Source organism: Acomys minous, assembly GCF_964271855.1.
Source record: "Acomys minous genome assembly, chromosome: 3".
NCBI classification, from domain to species: domain Eukaryota; kingdom Metazoa; phylum Chordata; class Mammalia; order Rodentia; family Muridae; genus Acomys; species Acomys minous.
The window spans coordinates 80,522,526-80,538,258 of record NC_140485.1 but is presented as its reverse complement, the minus strand read 5'-3'; the positions used below and the strand labels follow the sequence as shown (position 1 = coordinate 80,538,258).

General features: G+C 54.8%; 3 protein-coding genes across 9 annotated transcripts; 2 read left to right on the top strand and 1 right to left on the bottom strand.

The window, feature by feature from the left end:
- Window positions 1–436: 436 nt before the first annotated feature.
- On the bottom strand, window positions 437–15,603 carry NECAB3 (N-terminal EF-hand calcium binding protein 3). 6 transcript variants are annotated; one of them, XM_084775778.1, is made up of 13 exons: window positions 15,140–15,603; window positions 14,760–14,922; window positions 13,515–13,539; window positions 11,935–12,043; window positions 11,027–11,124; window positions 3,595–3,731; window positions 3,218–3,336; window positions 2,976–3,055; window positions 2,818–2,871; window positions 2,378–2,490; window positions 2,142–2,219; window positions 1,258–1,349; window positions 437–1,169 (listed from the first exon to the last, which is right to left on the bottom strand). In XM_084775778.1, the coding sequence occupies exons 1-13, from the start codon at window positions 15,315–15,317 to the stop codon at window positions 1,141–1,143; spliced, it is 1,275 nt and encodes a 424-aa protein (XP_084631904.1). In that variant the 5' UTR covers window positions 15,318–15,603; the 3' UTR covers window positions 437–1,140. The 6 variants fall into 6 exon arrangements, with proteins under 6 accessions (XP_084631904.1, XP_084631906.1, XP_084631909.1 ...); XM_084775780.1 differs by lacking the exon at window positions 14,760–14,922 and adding an exon at window positions 11,282–11,307; XM_084775783.1 differs by lacking the exons at window positions 14,760–14,922; window positions 15,140–15,603 and adding exons at window positions 11,282–11,307; window positions 13,874–13,987.
- On the top strand, window positions 5,249–6,558 carry LOC311594214 (uncharacterized protein C20orf144). Of its 2 annotated transcripts, none has more exons than XM_084775807.1 (3): window positions 5,249–5,499; window positions 5,778–5,828; window positions 5,994–6,558. In XM_084775807.1, exons 1-3 carry the CDS (start codon window positions 5,374–5,376, stop codon window positions 6,399–6,401), a joined length of 585 nt encoding a protein of 194 aa, XP_084631933.1. In that variant the 5' UTR covers window positions 5,249–5,373; the 3' UTR covers window positions 6,402–6,558. The 2 variants fall into 2 exon arrangements, with proteins under 2 accessions (XP_084631933.1, XP_084631932.1); XM_084775806.1 differs by having other exon boundaries at window positions 5,265–5,499; window positions 5,730–5,828; window positions 5,994–6,553.
- ACTL10 (actin like 10) lies at window positions 6,661–10,244 on the top strand. Its single transcript, XM_084775798.1, has one exon. It carries the CDS (start codon window positions 8,475–8,477, stop codon window positions 9,477–9,479), a length of 1,005 nt encoding a protein of 334 aa, XP_084631924.1. The 5' UTR covers window positions 6,661–8,474; the 3' UTR covers window positions 9,480–10,244.
- Window positions 15,604–15,733: the final 130 nt, after the last annotated feature.

The window sequence follows — 15,733 nt, the reverse complement described above, 5'->3', positions numbered from 1 at the left end:
CTCCCTGTAGAGTACCATTTTAGGTGTCACCATTAGTCACTACTCAGTCTTGTATTCCGCCTTGCTATGGCTTGTAGAACTCTTGGGTATGCTGTTAAGAGACAGTGGTGAGGACAAGCCAGCCTGGCAGCTTCTGGCAGGGGCTAGGTCCCCCTCCAGCAGCCTCTTTGGAACTCTGAGGAGGTTCTGTAGAGTAAAGCTGAGCTTGGACCACATAATTCCTCTTTCCCAGGCAGGGCTCCTGGAAGGACGGTCTGGGGTATGGCCTTGAGCTGAGTGACTGATGATGAAGCTCCTTCTGCCAGTGTGGCAGCTAAAGCTGGAAACCAAGTGCAGCTCTAAACATAGGCTTTCTTCCCCGAGTTTCATGTCAAGGTGGCCAAGAAAGCCTGGCCTTACCAAGAGAGAGACACAGACAGACAGACTGAGGCAACACCACAGATGACTACCAACTTTATTGCCTCTGTGCTGAGTACCCAGGCTGGGGTTCAGAGATCTCTGGGGGCAGCAGGCAACTCTAGGCCCAAATTATTGCTACTCTGCAAGGTTTTTCTTGGGGCTTCCCATAGTGCCCTGAGAATGAGTGGGGTGAGAACATGCAAATGACATGCAAACCAACCCAGGATCCCCCCAGAGGTTTCTAGTACAGACACTGGTGCTAGAAATTCTAGGGCTGACCCAGAAAGGTGATAGACACCCACCCAGGTCTCTACACTACAGGCTGAAGTGGCCTAGCCTCAGGGGTCAAGGTTCCAGGGTTTGAGGGGGTCCCTGAGCATCAGCCCTGGTTCTGACTCTGGCTGAGGAAGAACAGAAATCTAACCCCAAAGCAGCAGGTAGAAATGAGGACACCCCTAGTCAGCCAGAGAGGGAAGGCATCTGCCTGCATCACACAGCACAGGAAAGGAAAGGGGAGACCAGAATCTGGACTTCCTGAGTCAGGCAGAAGCCCAGGTGCTTAAAGGTTATAAACAGTAAATTAAAGCAAGCAGCCCAGCTCATGATCCCTGGCAGAGACCCTGTACCAGCTGCCCAGGCTTTTAGCCTGGGAACAGGCAGGTTCCTTGGTCTTATTGTAGAGTTGACCTGTGCGGAAGGCTCTAGAATGGCAGGCAAGGCTGCAGCTCAAGCAGAGCCGGCTCAGTTATTGTTCATAATCCACCAGGAGGCTGTGGGTGAGAGGTTGGGGAGTCAGGAGCTATAGGGGGCTGCCCTCCTGGATCCCAGGGCTGTTAGGAGCACAGGGGTACAGCGCACCTGGGAAAAACACAGTAGTGAGTGTGTCCGGGGCCCGCAGGTGATCGATGAGGGTGCGCTGGAAGGCCTTGCTGCAGGGAGACTGCTGGTGCCTGGGAGGCCATGGAACAGAGGCTACAGCCATCTGCTCTGGGTCATCCAAGCTTAGTTCTGCTGCCTGGACTCAAGGCACCAACCCTTCCACTACTGGTTCTAAACTGTCTGTCCTCAAGTGAAGTGGGAACAAGGTATCTCTATTACCAGGCGACTGCAAGGACTAACTAAGGCACCTAGCATGGGGGGGGGGCGGGGGGGGCAGGGGGCCTAGGTTTACACTCATTGAGTGCCTGCTGTGCATCTGACGTATTGAGTTTGTTAGACAGGCTAGCTCAGGCTGGCCTTGAATCATTGATCTTCCTGCGTCTGACTTCCAAGTGCTGGTATTATAGCCAACTTGTATAGTACTATGTGTGTAGTGTTGCTGTTTGGTTGGTTGGTTTTTGAGACAGGGCTTTGATGGCCTTGTACTCTGAGCTCTCTTGCCTCAGGCCTTCAGTGTTGATAGCATGCACTCAATACCTAACTTGCATGTTGTTGTTGTTGTTGTTGGCTTTTTGAGACAGGGGTTCTCTGTGTAGTCTTGTCTATCCTGGACTCACTTTGTAGACTAGGCTGGCCCTGAATTCACAAAGATCCACCTGCCTCTGCCTCCCTGAGGTGCTGGCACCACAGGCGTGTGCCGCCTCACCCAGCTCTTAAGTTTATTCTTTACACATCATTTCATCTGGGGCCCAAATGTGTTAGGTAAATTATCTGAAATCCCAGTGCCAGTGAACTGGAGAGTAGCCTAGAATTGACCCCCTCCAGAACCCATCCTCGGTGTCAGGTGTGCGACCACCACTCACCTTCTCCAGGAGGCTTCATCCTGCCAGAACTCATATAGGGCGAAAGCAGCATTGTCTAGCGTCTTCTGGGCAGACACACTGCAGAGCCAAACAAGTGGCCAGGCTAGACCAGGGCCATGACCACACTGCCTGCCTGCCAAGGATCTCACGGGAGCCCTGCCCAGAGTACCCAGCCACCATCCCTCTCTGCCCCCACCACCCACTTCAGGCATCCCACTAGCTAGCCAGGGACTCACTGCAAGCAATGGCTCTGGGCCCCTGTGAAGTTCATGTAGCAGCACAGGGCACGGTGAAAATCCTGCAGGGCATCCTCTGCCACCTGTACCTGCCTCTGCACCACAAGGATGTGCTGGCAAGAGAGCAGCTAGTCACAGGGGAAGCCACACTCCGACCTTCCTAAGATGGTCCAGATATGCCCCCTGTGGGGTCTGGTCCCCACACCCAACAAGACCTCCCAGCATCTGACTCCAGCCTCCAAGCCACTGACCCTCTCTCTGCTGTACCCCCTCCCACTGTGCCCTCTAACTTCCATCCCTACCTCAAGCCTGACTTTCACAGATACGGATGAGAGAACAGAAAGCCTAAGGCAGTCACAGAGCAAAAAGCCAGCACCTTCCTACCAGGTCTGGGTAGGCAGCCATTACCCTTCTTCATGAGTACTCCTTCCCAAGCTCACCGAGTCAGGACCCTTGGCAAGGTCCTCTTCATGAAGGGGTTCCAGCCGGGGTGCCTGCAAGGGACACAGAATTATAGGCTGAGCCTCTAATATGTTATTGGCTTGAACAGGTGTAACAGAAACGCTCTCTGAGGGGCACTGGCCACCCAGCCTCTTACCTTGCACTCAAGCTGGTCTATGAGCTCCTGGAGGCGGTTGACCTGCAGCCGCCACTGCAGCTCAGCCTCTGAACTCCACCCTGGCAGAGGGACCAGGAGGACATCAGCCAGGGGCCCCTGAAGCTGGAAGACCTCTCAGGGTGAAATGGGAGCCATCGGCCAGGCAAAGCCCTGAGACAACAGGAGATTTGACATCTTCCCTGGACCCTATGCAGTCAGTTCCTACCCTGCCACAGGCACACCTGTATCAGAGGATCCAGGAGACCAGGTTGGTGACCAACTGATGCTCCTCAGGGCTCTGCGTCCTGCCCGCCGGCTGTTACGGCACCTACTCTGCACTTTTACATGTTCTTCATCCAACCTAGAAAGTAGAAAGTTAGCTTAATGTCCCCAGACCCAGAGGACTGAGATTTCAGCACAGAACCAGGCTTAGGAGGGGCAAGAGAGGTCTCCTGAATCGTTGAAGCCCAGCCCCCAAACCACTGACCCCTTCTCAACAGCTCATGGCTCCTGCCCAAGAATGTGGCCTCCAGGAGGCTGGGTGGACCATGATCCTAAGTGTAGACTGCGGGAACCAAAGGCACTCACATACCCTCAGGCCAACAGCACCCCCGCGTACCGCTGACCTCGGGCCTGGGCCTCCAGGGTGTCCGATGCCCCCTCTAAGGAGCTCTGCAGGGCTTGTAGCTGATTCACAGTTTCCCGCAGCAGGAACCGGGTGACAAACTGGTCCACCTTGGAGGCCTGTTCATACTCCTGTGGGCAGGACAGAGGGGTGTGGTTTGAAGAGGGAGCTTATCTTGCTGTCTGGCTACTGTCAGACTCTCAGAGCAACAGTGAAAGTGAAAGGTGCAGGGCATGCAGGCCCAGCACAGGCCTTTCTATTTTTTATTTGAGACAGGGTCTTACTTATTAGCACAGGCTGGCCTTGAATTATGATCCCCCTGCCTGTGCCGCACCAGTGCTAGAATTAAAGGTGGCACGCACCACTGTGCCCAGTGTCTAAGGTCACTGTTCCGGGGCCAGGCGGGGCTCTTTTCCTCCTGGCAGGTGTGCGGCTGATTCACGGGGATCAACAGCATGCTGGGACCCTGGGTTTTCCTGGGTCTCAATTTCTCTTCTCTGGTAAGGCTCATTCTCACCTTCGCTCACAGCCAGACAGGGTGGAGGTGCAGGGCAGTAAGGCCGATTGCACACGTGGTACAGAATGGTGTGTGATCTTGCTGATCTGCTGGACCCAAACTCCCAATCTGTGTATGCATTTGTTTGTTCTTTCATTATTCCATTCACCAGGCCATTTAACAAACATTTACTGTGTGTATTTTGCTAGAAGCTACATAGAGAAGACATCCACGTCCCCGAACAGACACAAACACACTTGCCTGCAGAGACTGCAGCCTACACCACCAGCTTCCCCTCAGTTCCGTAAAAGCAAGCAGAGACAGGGAGGCTGACCATGCATCAGACCCTGGTGCCAGCCGTCTTAGGATACTTAACTCCTCGGGTGCTTTCACCCTGTGGCTCAGTTTCTCTCACCCCTCAGTTACTTCCTACATGGAACTAAGCTTGCAGTTTAAATTCACAACCTGAAAACGCCACCACTCTTGTGGAACATAGTCATCTTCCCTGGACTACATGCCTGGACAGTCAAGGATGCCCTTAGAAGGCCTTACCCCCTACCACACACCCAAACCTAGGATGGGAGTCTGAGAAGCCACAAAGATCCAGGCTCTGCGGCAACATCTATAATGGGTTTCAGGTTTTGGTGTATGGCCTGCCTTGGCTGAACTAAGATGATGCTCTCTGGACCAGGCATATAACAGAAGGGATCGAGTAGCGCCTGAGTCCTGCCCTTCAGTCTGTGGGTTCTATTTCCATGGCAACTTTTCAGTATCTTCCCTTTGGAGGTATCAGAGGAGTGATTTTCTGCTGTTTGCAACCAAAAAAACTTGGTTGGCAGAACCACCCACTTCATACCAGACTCATCCCCGAAATTCCATTTAACCATCCTAACAGTTAATAGGAACTATAATTGACTCCACTTTGTATCTGAGACCTTGAGAGGTTGAACCTTGGCCAAGGTTAAGCCGCTAATTAGTGGCAGGCCAGCATTCAAATCAGAGCCACAGAAACTCCCCTCTACTCACCCTTAAGCATCTTATAAGCATTGCTTGGTTAAAGCACTAGCCCTGAAACTGAGACCAAAAGAGGCCATAGACACTGAATAGAGGCCAGATTCTCCTGGGAGTTCCAGGGGAGGAGTAGAGCTTTGGTGTGGTGATGTCACTGTGAGCTCACAATTCAGTTCCCCTGGTTGGGCGGGGCCAAACCGGGCCCCCCTGGCTAGAGGGCAAGGCCAAGGCAGCATGGGCAGTGGTCTCTAGTGACCAGTCCTATCATGGGAAACAGCAGTTCCCACAAGAGGACCAAAGCACCCAATCAGGCCAGCAAGGACAGGCCACCTGACATGGACAAGGCCCGTAACAAGCAGTTCTTCAGCCACCTCAAGCGGAAGAAGCCGAGTGTGAGTGTGGGGAGGCCGGAAAGGATGGTGGGTGCTGAAGTCTACCTAGGCCTTTAGACCCAGGGGATGAGAAGGGTTAGAACATCCTAGAGGAGGAGGGTTCCTGGAGCCCACAGAGGTGGTACACGAGTTTCAGAAGCTGTGGCAGGAGGCAGGGCTCTCTTAACCAGGGATCAGGCATAGGTCGCTGGAGAAACGGACCTGGAATATACTTTACTCCCTCTCTCTAGCCCACAGCCTCACAACACGCTACTTTCCCCTTCTTTCAATGGCGACAGGCCACTGACCCTGCCCGGATGCGTGAGAAACCCCGCATCAAAGCTGCGAAAGTATGCTGTGGATTGGCCTAGGGTGGACGATGGGTTCCTGTGGGGAGGCAGGGTCCTGGGGTGCGGGCACTGTGGGGTTCTGGAGGTTGGGTCCTCCGGGTGCAGGAGAGGCCCCTGGCCCTGCAAGGGCTTCCTCTTCTCCTACACCCACCCACCCACCCGCAGACCAAGATCGTGCTGCTTTTCCCGCTTGACAAGCGGCAGCAGCTGGCAGAGGCAGCGGTGGGCCCACATGTGTGGTCCAGGCGGCCGGCTGAGGATGCGCTCGGCGCCCCGACGTGCTACCCAGCAGTGGCGCCCATGCTGCGTGGGGCAGGCGACGGCGTGGAGAGGCGCGAAGGCGCGCGAGCGCGGGAGATGAAGAGGATCCTGGTGCTGCTACTGCAGCTCGACGCGCGGCTGCAGGAGGAGGGGCATCGAGGGACAGGCGGGCCGGGGGGCGGGGTCAAGGCCCCACAGAGCTGGCAACCACTGTACGCACACGTTCTGTCCCAGCGAGAGACCTGCTGCGGAGGCGACCCCCGCGAGGAGCAGCCGCGAAAGCGACGCCGCTGCCCTCGCCCGCACCTCTGAGTGCCTGGTCCGGCCCCCAGCGCCAGGACTCTGCTCAATAAAGAGCACATGGCAACTCTGGCGTCTGCCACTTCTGTCCCAGGGTCAGAAGTGAGTAAGAATAAACAGTACTTAGCACCGCCACCTACTAAGAACCTGGAGCTAGGGCGGCCTTCAACTTATTTCTGTCGGGATTGGGGATTTAGCTCCGTGGTAGAGCACTGGGTTCAGTCCTCAGCTCTGGAGGGAGGCGGGGAGGGCGGGAACATTTCTGTGGCACAAAGGTCAGCTTATCCCAGGTCCATAGGCTCAAGGTGGGCTTCAGCAAACTACTTGGCAATGCTAGGAAGAACTTGTTTCAGTCAAAGGTTTAAAGTCTCCAAGAGACCCCCAACGTTCAAAAACCCGTCCTGGGCAGAGGGAGGGTCTCAGGCTGCTAAGAACTCAGGAAGCACAGAGTGGCTGGTCAGCTTTGGTGGGGCTGGAACCTCAAATTCTGCTTATGGCACCACAAGAGGGGCTTGACCCTCTGGTCTCCTGCCTAACAGTGGTAATTACCAAGCGTTCAGCTTCACAAAATTTAGGGCCCCATAGTTAAAGTACCCAGGTACCCAGTTCCACCCTTACCCAGTTTGTAGCCAAAAACTCTTCCAAACCACTATTCTAAGGCAAGCCCATTGTCCCACTGTTGCTCCACTACCTACCTCTCTAAAGCCCAAGGCTGAAGCTCGAGTGTGTCCTCCCAAGTCCCCAGTCCCTCAGCACCTCAGTGCTTGCCCTTTGCTCTTCCACACTGACATGGCCTCCAAATGGCCTTTATCAGACTGCTGGCTTTCCAGCTCCAGACCAGACCCCAAAGACCAGACCCACCCCAAGTCATAGCCGGCTGTGGTAATTGCTTCAGGAAATCTCTGAGTCTTATTTCTGGCCACACACTAACTCAGAATGCTTCACTTGAAGCCAGAGGTGGCAGGTGGCAGCTCACGAGGCCTATAAGCCATGGAATTAAGGATGATGTCCTTTTGTCACTATCCAGAGGCTTGAATCGTGCTGGAAAATATGTGACTCATACACACAGTATGTCTTCCCACTTAAGAGCTATCTGCCCTGTCACATGGTTATCAGCACATGCATGCTTGGCCCAAACTGGCTCTATCATCCATCCTCTTCCCCAGGCCTGTAATTGGGAACTTTAAGAGACCTTCCCAGTTACCACAACCGTATGATCAGATCCTGTTCCTAAGACCTGTTTCGCCCTTACGATCCTAAAAACATCCAAGATCCTTGTAATAAAATCCCTATTTTAGTTTTAAGTTCATCTGAGTTTTCTGTTTGCAACTATAATAGTCCCAAGGTGGTGAGGCTCATGGCTACCTTATAGAGTTTGAAACGCCACAAGAGAGATTTGGTCTTGCTTAGTGTTGCTATGTGAGCTTCAGAGCTGAGGGTCAGGGCTGAGCACAGGGAGTCCTCAGTGTAACTGTAGGTGTGTGGTTTCTCTTTAGAACTGAGAGTAGAAGGGCTGCACACCTGGCCAGAGCACACATATTTGAGAGAATTAACAGCTGTGCTGGCCAGCTAGGCCCCTGTCATGGACTCCCAAATGGCTGCCATCAGCCCCGTGGGGGATCGGTAGATGAGTGGGGGCTGGGGGAAGGGGGTTGCTGCAAGATTGAGGTCATAATGAGTCCAATCTAAGATCCTTCTCGAACCATTCCTTCCCACCCCCACAGCCAGGTAACGCTCTAGACAAGCTAGGTGACCTGCCAGGAGAGCAGCCTACGAAGCTGGGACTCTGGGACCCTAAGGAGGAGTTAAGTGCTAACTAACAGGGCCACTTGGGGTGGAGCTACAAAAAGAAACCGCCAGAGGCAGCGCTGAGAACTGAGAGGTCCGGTTATCCGCCCAGGAGGCCCGTAGGGCTTCAGGGCACACTGAGCCCAGAAGGTGGCGTCGGTGCACCGGACTCGCCGTGTCCGCAGGCTGCCTTCATTGGACCACATTGCAGTGGTAGTGGACCAAGGCTCAGGCTTCACCAAGGCAGGCTTCGCTGGGGAGGTCCAGCCGCGCGTCGTGCTGAAGAGCTCGAGTCTGATGCCCAGTTGGGATCGGCCCGTGCTGCCGGGGGCGCCGGGCTGTGAGCTGGCGGGAGGCGTGGCCCGTGCGCATCCTATCAAGCATGGTGTGGTGGTGGACTGGGACGCACTGGAGGGACTGTGGGAGCGCATAATGGTGGGAGGCCTGCAGGTCCACCCGGAGCAGTGGCCTGTGCTGGTGAGCGACTCCCCATCGGCACCACCCGAGGGCCGAGAGAAGGTGGCTGAGCTGCTGTTTGAAGCCCTAACAGTGCCTGCGTGCCACATGGCCAGCACAGCTCTGCTGGCACTCTGCTCCACTGGAACGTTCAGTGGGCTGGCCGTAGAGGCCGGCGCGGGCGTGTGCCACGCCACACCCATCTACGCTGGTCACTCCTGGCACAAGGCCACTTTCCGTCTGAACTTGGCAGGCAGCACCCTGTCGCGCTACTTTCGAGAGCTGCTGGTGGCAGCGTGCCCTGATCTACAGCTGCAGGCCCTGCCCCGCAAGACAGTTACACAGCTCAAGAAACGTTGCTGCTATGTGTCGCTAGATTTCCAGGGTGATGTCTGTGACCCTGCCCGCCACCGGAGGGCCTGTTTTTGCTTGGGCAATGACTACTATGTGCGCCTCGGCAGCGAGCGCTTCCGCTGCCCAGAACCCATCTTCCAGCCAAGTCTCCTGGGCCACCCTGAGCCAGGACTGCCCACATTGGCCTTCCAGGCACTGCAGACGATACCCACAACACTGCGGTCACGGCTGGCCAAGTCGGTGGTACTGGCTGGTGGTTCCACCCTTTTCCCCGGCTTTGTGGAGCGTATGGCCCTGGAGCTGGAGGCACAGTGCCGGAGGCATGGGTACTCGACCCTGCAGCCCTGTCTGGTGGCTCAACCTGGGCGGGGCACAGCTGTGTGGACTGGAGGTTCCATGATGGCCTCCTTGCACTCCTTTCAGTGCCGCTGGGTGACTCGGGCCATGTACGAGGAGTACGGCCCTTGTGTGGTGCGAGAAGTGTTCAATTGAGGTTTATATTGAGCTAGAATGGATGGTGCCACCGGGCTGCTGCAGGGACAGAGGCTGCAACTCTGCCCTAGCATAGAGAACCAGATAAACAGATTCAAGTGTTTGCAGCTGGCATAGTTATCATATGGGGATGGGCTGTCCCTGTCCCTTTCTGGGCCAACCCTGGCCTTCATTTTCCTTTCAATCTGAATACCCAAACCACTGCCAGTTCTGAGAATGCCAATCCAGCAGGGCTGGACAACACTTGAAAGAACAACACCGCCAGGCGTGGTGGTGCACGCCCTTAATCCCAGTACTTGGGAGGCAGAGGCAGGTGGATCGCTAAACACTAAAAGTCTTAAATGAGGAATCTAGAAGCTCTGTCCCTAGTTGTGTGCACAGGTTATCCTTGAAGGTCTCACCTTTCCTTTTTCTGTAGAAAGTGGGGTCAGAGGTCATGAGTGTAGTACAGTACCTAGCAGGTGCAAGACCTTGAGTTCTACGCTCAGTACCAAAAAAAAAAAAAAAAAAAAAACAGGCCTGCAACAACCTCCCTCACCCCCAGAAGAGCTATGGACACAAGGAGAGGAGTTTTGGAGTTTTGTTCTTTTCTGTTTAAAAACAGGATCTCACTATATGGCTCAGGGGTTCAGCCTCAAGCTCTTCTGTCTCTTCCAAGTGCTGGGGCTAAGGTGTAAGCTACTGCCAGACAGTGGTGGTGCACAAATTAATCTCAGCACTTGGGAGGCAGAGGCAGGTGGACCTATAAGTTCAAGGCCAGCCTGGTCTACACAGGAAAATGTAAGGTTCTCTCTCTTTTTTTTTTCTATGTAGCCTTTGGCTGTCCTTGACTTGCTTTGTAGAGCAGGCTGGCCTTGACTCATAGAGATCCGCCTGCCTCTGCCTCCCATGCACCTGGCAAGATGGTTCTTAACAAATAAAGGGAGGGTTGGTTTTGTTTTTGTTTGTTTTGGTCACTTAAGGGTCTGGAGCCCTGGCTGTCAATGCTTGTCAGCACAGGCTATGGCACAGGCCAGTAAGCTGGTAAGCATATGTACACCCTTCTCACATGTCCTGAGGTTAGGCCCTGCCTCGAAAGGATCTGAGTACCCGTGGACATATGTAAGTTCATATCTTATATCCCAACCCGTGCCTTCTAGGTGCTGATATTACATCAGGCCAACAAAAACTTACTATGTTGCCTGCTTTGTTTTGGGTACTGGGAACAAAGCAAAGAACAGAACACAAGATCTCTGCCTCCTCCTTCCCCAACAGGGTCTCACTCTTGCCAGACTGGCCTGAAACAGACGGTAAATCTTCCTTCCTGTCTCTTGGTGGCTCATGACAGGTGTGAGCCACCGTGACCCACTTAATTGTTCATTTCACACCTGGCTTATTAAATGAGGAAACTGTGGCCCGGGGAGTGAAGGGCACAGTCATTAAGTGGGACTACAGAATTTGAACCTGAGCCCCCATCTCCACAGCCCTGAGCCACAGCAGGAAAAAGTCCCCCTGCATCACTGACCCGTGCCATCTCAGGTTCCTCCTAGGCCCCTCCCTGCACTTACCAGCTTTGTAGCATCCATGGCCAGGAGGACAGCGCGGTTCAGTGACTCCAGTGCAGCCAGCACAGGTCGATAGACACCCAGGTGTTTGGAGAAATAGTCTGTGGGCAGAAGAGGTGCTCAAGGGCTGCAGCCCAAACCATCTCCCCAACCTGGAATTCTTCAGCTTGTCCCATGAGACCAGCCCCAGAGAGTGTCCCTTTACCATCCCCGCCTGCCCGGGGGCTGGGACGCAAGGGCCAGCACAGGCCTACTCACCACACAGCTTCTCCGTTTCTAAATTGCTGTGAGGGAAAGAGAAAACAGCCTTCAGACTCTTCCACCCTGGGCCTGGGGACATGGACATAGCCAGCGTCCTCATCCCTTCTACTCATCCTGACATGTCCGTTTGTTGGGGGAGGGGCATAGACACTTGAAAGGATCAGTCCCAATCCCTGAAGCTTTGAACACTGAGCAAGTCTGCTGTTTACACAAAGGAGATAGGAAGAGAAGGGAAGGGAGAAGGGCAGCCTTCATGGCAGGTGTGTCCCCAAGTGAAGATGCAGGGAAGGAGTGTAGAGGAGCCCGATGTGTAGCTGTGAGCACGTGGGAAGGTGTGTATCCCTGCATCTGCATCTACAGGCGGAGGCAGGCAGAACCCAGCTGTCCTCAGACATCCTCTGCTTGGCAATAGAAGGGCTGAGCCTGGGTGGTGACTCAGGCCTGGTTATTCTGGGGTCCCAGCTGGAAGCAGTATAGCAACAAGACTGGAACTGGAGAAGGTGTAGGTGGGTTGGAGGTTGGCACTGGGCCCTGGTGTCTCTCCCCACCCCCTGGCCTCCAGAAAGAGCCGTGACAGCAGGGGACAACAGTGGGTTGGGACAACCTGGCCTGGCACTGCCACAGCAAGAGATTCCTTCTATTGTACTCACTCGGTGAGCTGCCCATCGATGCCGCGGAACAGTTCCCGAAGCTCGGCTGAGCTGAGAACCCCATCAGCAAAGTAATTCTGGAACTCTTCAAATGAGAGCTTACCATCATCTGGGAAGAGACAGGGCATGAGTCCTGGCTGCATCCTGTTCCCAGATCCAGGCTCCCCAGAGACCTGACAGCATTCCCAATCACTCAGCCAGATAGCTTAAGGGTGAGGGGGCTGGGGGTGGGAGGAGGTGCCCTGACTGTACAAAAGGGCAAAGATTCCCAAAAGTATATGCCGAAAGAAACAGGGCCCACATTGTACAGGATACATTTGGTAGGAACTCAATGTCTACCAAATAGAAATAGGAGAGGACAGCTTGGGATACATCAGAATTTAGTTTGACTTAGGGTACAGTCCCTGGCCCCCACAAACTAGTTTTGCCCTAGAGTAGAAGAGACCTCCATGCTCTGGCCCCAGGACCTTCCCAGGGGAGTCACAGAAAAGCAGATGAGGGCTTCCTAACAGCAGGACTCCACAAAGCAGCAGACGGGCTGGGGGGAGAATGAGCTTCCCAACGGAGGGGCAGAGGGCAGTGGAGGAAGATGGCTAAAGACAAGAGGATTTGGTCTGAGTGACAAGCAAAGATGGGGAGGGCCTGAGCCCCCACAAAAGAATGCACTGAGAGCAGGTATCTTGGGGGCTGTGTTTTTATTGTTTTGTTTTGTTTTGGTTTTGGTTTTTTGAGACAGGGTTTCTCTGTGTAGCCTTGGCTGTCCTGGACTCGCTTTGTAGATCAGGCTGGCCTCGAACTCACAGCGATCTGCCTGATTCTGCCTCCCGAGTGCTGGGATTAAAGGCGTGTGCCACCACGCCCGGCTTATTGTTTTGTTTTCAAGACAGTGTTGCTCTATAGTTCTGGCTGTCCTGGAGCTTACTCTGTAGACCAGGCTGGCCTCAAACTCAGAGATCCACCTGCCTCTGCCTCCCACGTGCTGGGAATCAAAGCATGTGCCACCACTGCCCAGCTTGAGAGCATGCATCTTAGATCAGTGGTCCCCACCAGTGTAGAGAAGCCCATGAAAGGGCAAGCGCTAGGGACACAAGAAGGCTGAATTGCAAGTCTGCTGGCCCAGAGAGAAGGAAAGTGAAGGAGGAATGAGTGCCCCACCCCCTCAGTCAAGGAGCCTAGGCTGATGTAGCAAGCAAATGTGGATCCCAGGCCCACTAATTAAAGGCTTAAACAATGGACTCACTCTTCTGACCCTCTATTGCTTTGCCCATGAAATGGAATGAGGGATTCCCACCTAGCAAGCTGTTGTAAGGACATCACAAGGTCGAGTACAAGCACCCATCACTGAGCTAGACTACTGCCTTAACATAAGCCCCCACCCCCAGCCTCAGAGCAAACCACATTTCCCTGTCCCCTATTCTGCGCATCATCTGTTCTCCAGGAAGGGTCCCTTGCTTGATTTCCCACTTGGTGGCCCCTAAGACTTCACCTTAAGCTGCACCTCCAAGACAAAAGCTCTCCCACCCTGCTTGTGCACCACCCCCAAAACACACTGTGGGACCCAAGGGAAAGAAAGCACTCACCATTCTTGTCTGCTCTGCGGAAAACCTAGGGCACAAAGGGAAATGAGTGGGTGCTGAGAGTGAAGCCAGGAAGATAGGAGTCTCCCCCTCCCAAGCCAGTGGGGCCCCAGCTGGCCAGCCACCCAGCCCCCTGCATCGCCTTCCCCCTGTTCCGGGCAGTCCTGCAGGAGGCTCCAGCAAGGCAGCACAGGAAGAGCGCACAGCAAGCCCTAGTGCTGGCTCCCTCCTACTGCAGGGCTGGCTTCACGGTGGGTGGGTGCTCCTGGCCAGCTCTCTGTACCTTCACCTCCCACAGCTGGAGTCTAGCCCAAGTTCACTGTGATGTATCAGCCTTTGGCATGTTTCCCAGCCTGAGGAACCTTGGACAGATGGGCCATGATCCATCCGGAGGAGCCTTGGAAGCCGTATCATATCTGAACCCCGAATTTCCCAGGTGTCCTCCCATAGTCCACTCCACTCTCCGTGAACAGGCTCTTGCTTTGTGCCTGCTGAAGACTGGCAGGCAGTGGCTAGCCCTTTGTCAGTGCTTTGGTTTTCTCACTAGTACGTGAGGGAGAAGCCTAGAGGTTAACCCTTTCAGGGCTGGGGCGTCTTATAAGGCCAACTCATCACGAAGAGTATGAGCATCTGTGTATACACGTTTGCATAAGGGGCAGGGAGGGTGGTGAGAGCCAGCAGATGTTGTGGAGGCAGTGATGAAACAGACACAGCAGCACACTCAAGTCCTGCCCCTACCAGGAACCAGTCCACCACAGCAGCTAAGCAAAGGGCATCGGGTTCAAGGCCTGGGCAGAACCCCAACTGCCTCAGGGTCACTGGGCTAAGCAACCAATACAACCCTTAGGCTGACTAAGAGAAGGTCTGCTACTAGATTGGGGGTCACAGAGCAGCTCAATGTGGTCCGGCTGGGGTGATTAGGATGGGGGCGGGGCAGGAGAGCTAAGCTAGGAATGAAGACACTCCATCCACATCCCAGTGTGCCCCCTGACTCCATCTGTGACTTAGAACATGTCTCCTTGGGCCCACAGGACCATTGTCAAGGTGCTGAGTCACTAGGGCATTGGGGAGGGGGGCATGACAGCAAGGACCTCTGGAGTAGGAGCAGGAGCCCGCCAGGACTGGCTGAGCACATTAAAAAGGTAAGGTTGTGGGGTGGGCGCAGAGCAGTGACTGAGGCAGGTCAGGGTGTTCCTCAGCTACAAAGGGTTTCAAGGCCACCTGCTGCCCACGAAAACAGTCCCTTACCAACTGTAGGACACTGACACCCTCGGATCAGGCCTGAGGCTTCTGGGGCAGGACAGAGCTCCTTCTAGATCCAGGTTCCCTTGTCCTATCAGCCCAGCAGGGACTGCCATGGAGCCAGTCGGTGATGGCTGCTGTGACTCAATGTTGACAGCTCCTAGCCTCACTGGGCACATTTGGGGTGAGGAACAGTAACGCATCAGGGACATGGAGAGACACAGCGGCACAGACAGAACAAGGAACACAAAGGCAGGAGGGTCAGAACAGCAGGGTCACAATCTGGAAGAGGGACCAAAGCAGGACCAACAGATGTGGAGGGAGACAGGGACACGGAAGACCAAGACCTGAAGAGCCCTGTGCCCGCCCACTGGTGCCCCACTCACATCCTGGAAAAGCGCGTGTCCCGCGGCAGGCGCAGAGTGTCGTGGTGGCTGGGGGGCAGGTGGCCCGAGCAAGCACACAGCGAGCAGCCCGGCGCACGCCATGGCTTGGAGGATCGCAAGGCTGCGGGCTGCGGCTCCCAGGCCGCCTAGGATGGCTGGGGGCGGGGCGTCCGCCCATTGGCCCAAGCACGGCCCCGCCCCCACCCGGCCTCGGTTTCCCTGCCTGGAAGTTTTCCAAACGGGGGTGTTACGAAGAGCTACCCAGGGGTCGCTGGCAATGACACTTTGCCAGGAGTCCGGAGCGCCAACCACTCTAGTGTAGGAAGGCAAAGCTCTAAGCTTATGCTCTCTGGGAATCTAGCCACATCCCTGCTTAATGGAGACAATAGGTGGTCCCCAAGATTGCCAGGGCTCCGTTAGTACTTCCACTCAGCTTAATGCAAATCATGTATTCTCAGTCATCCCTCCCTTCTCCCAGATCTCTACCCCAGCACCTCTTCCAGAAAAACTCTCGGGTCTTCTCGCTTTCAAGACAGGCCTGGAGGGAGGGAACACATGCTGCAAACACGCACAGGTGTGCACAGACACATGCAC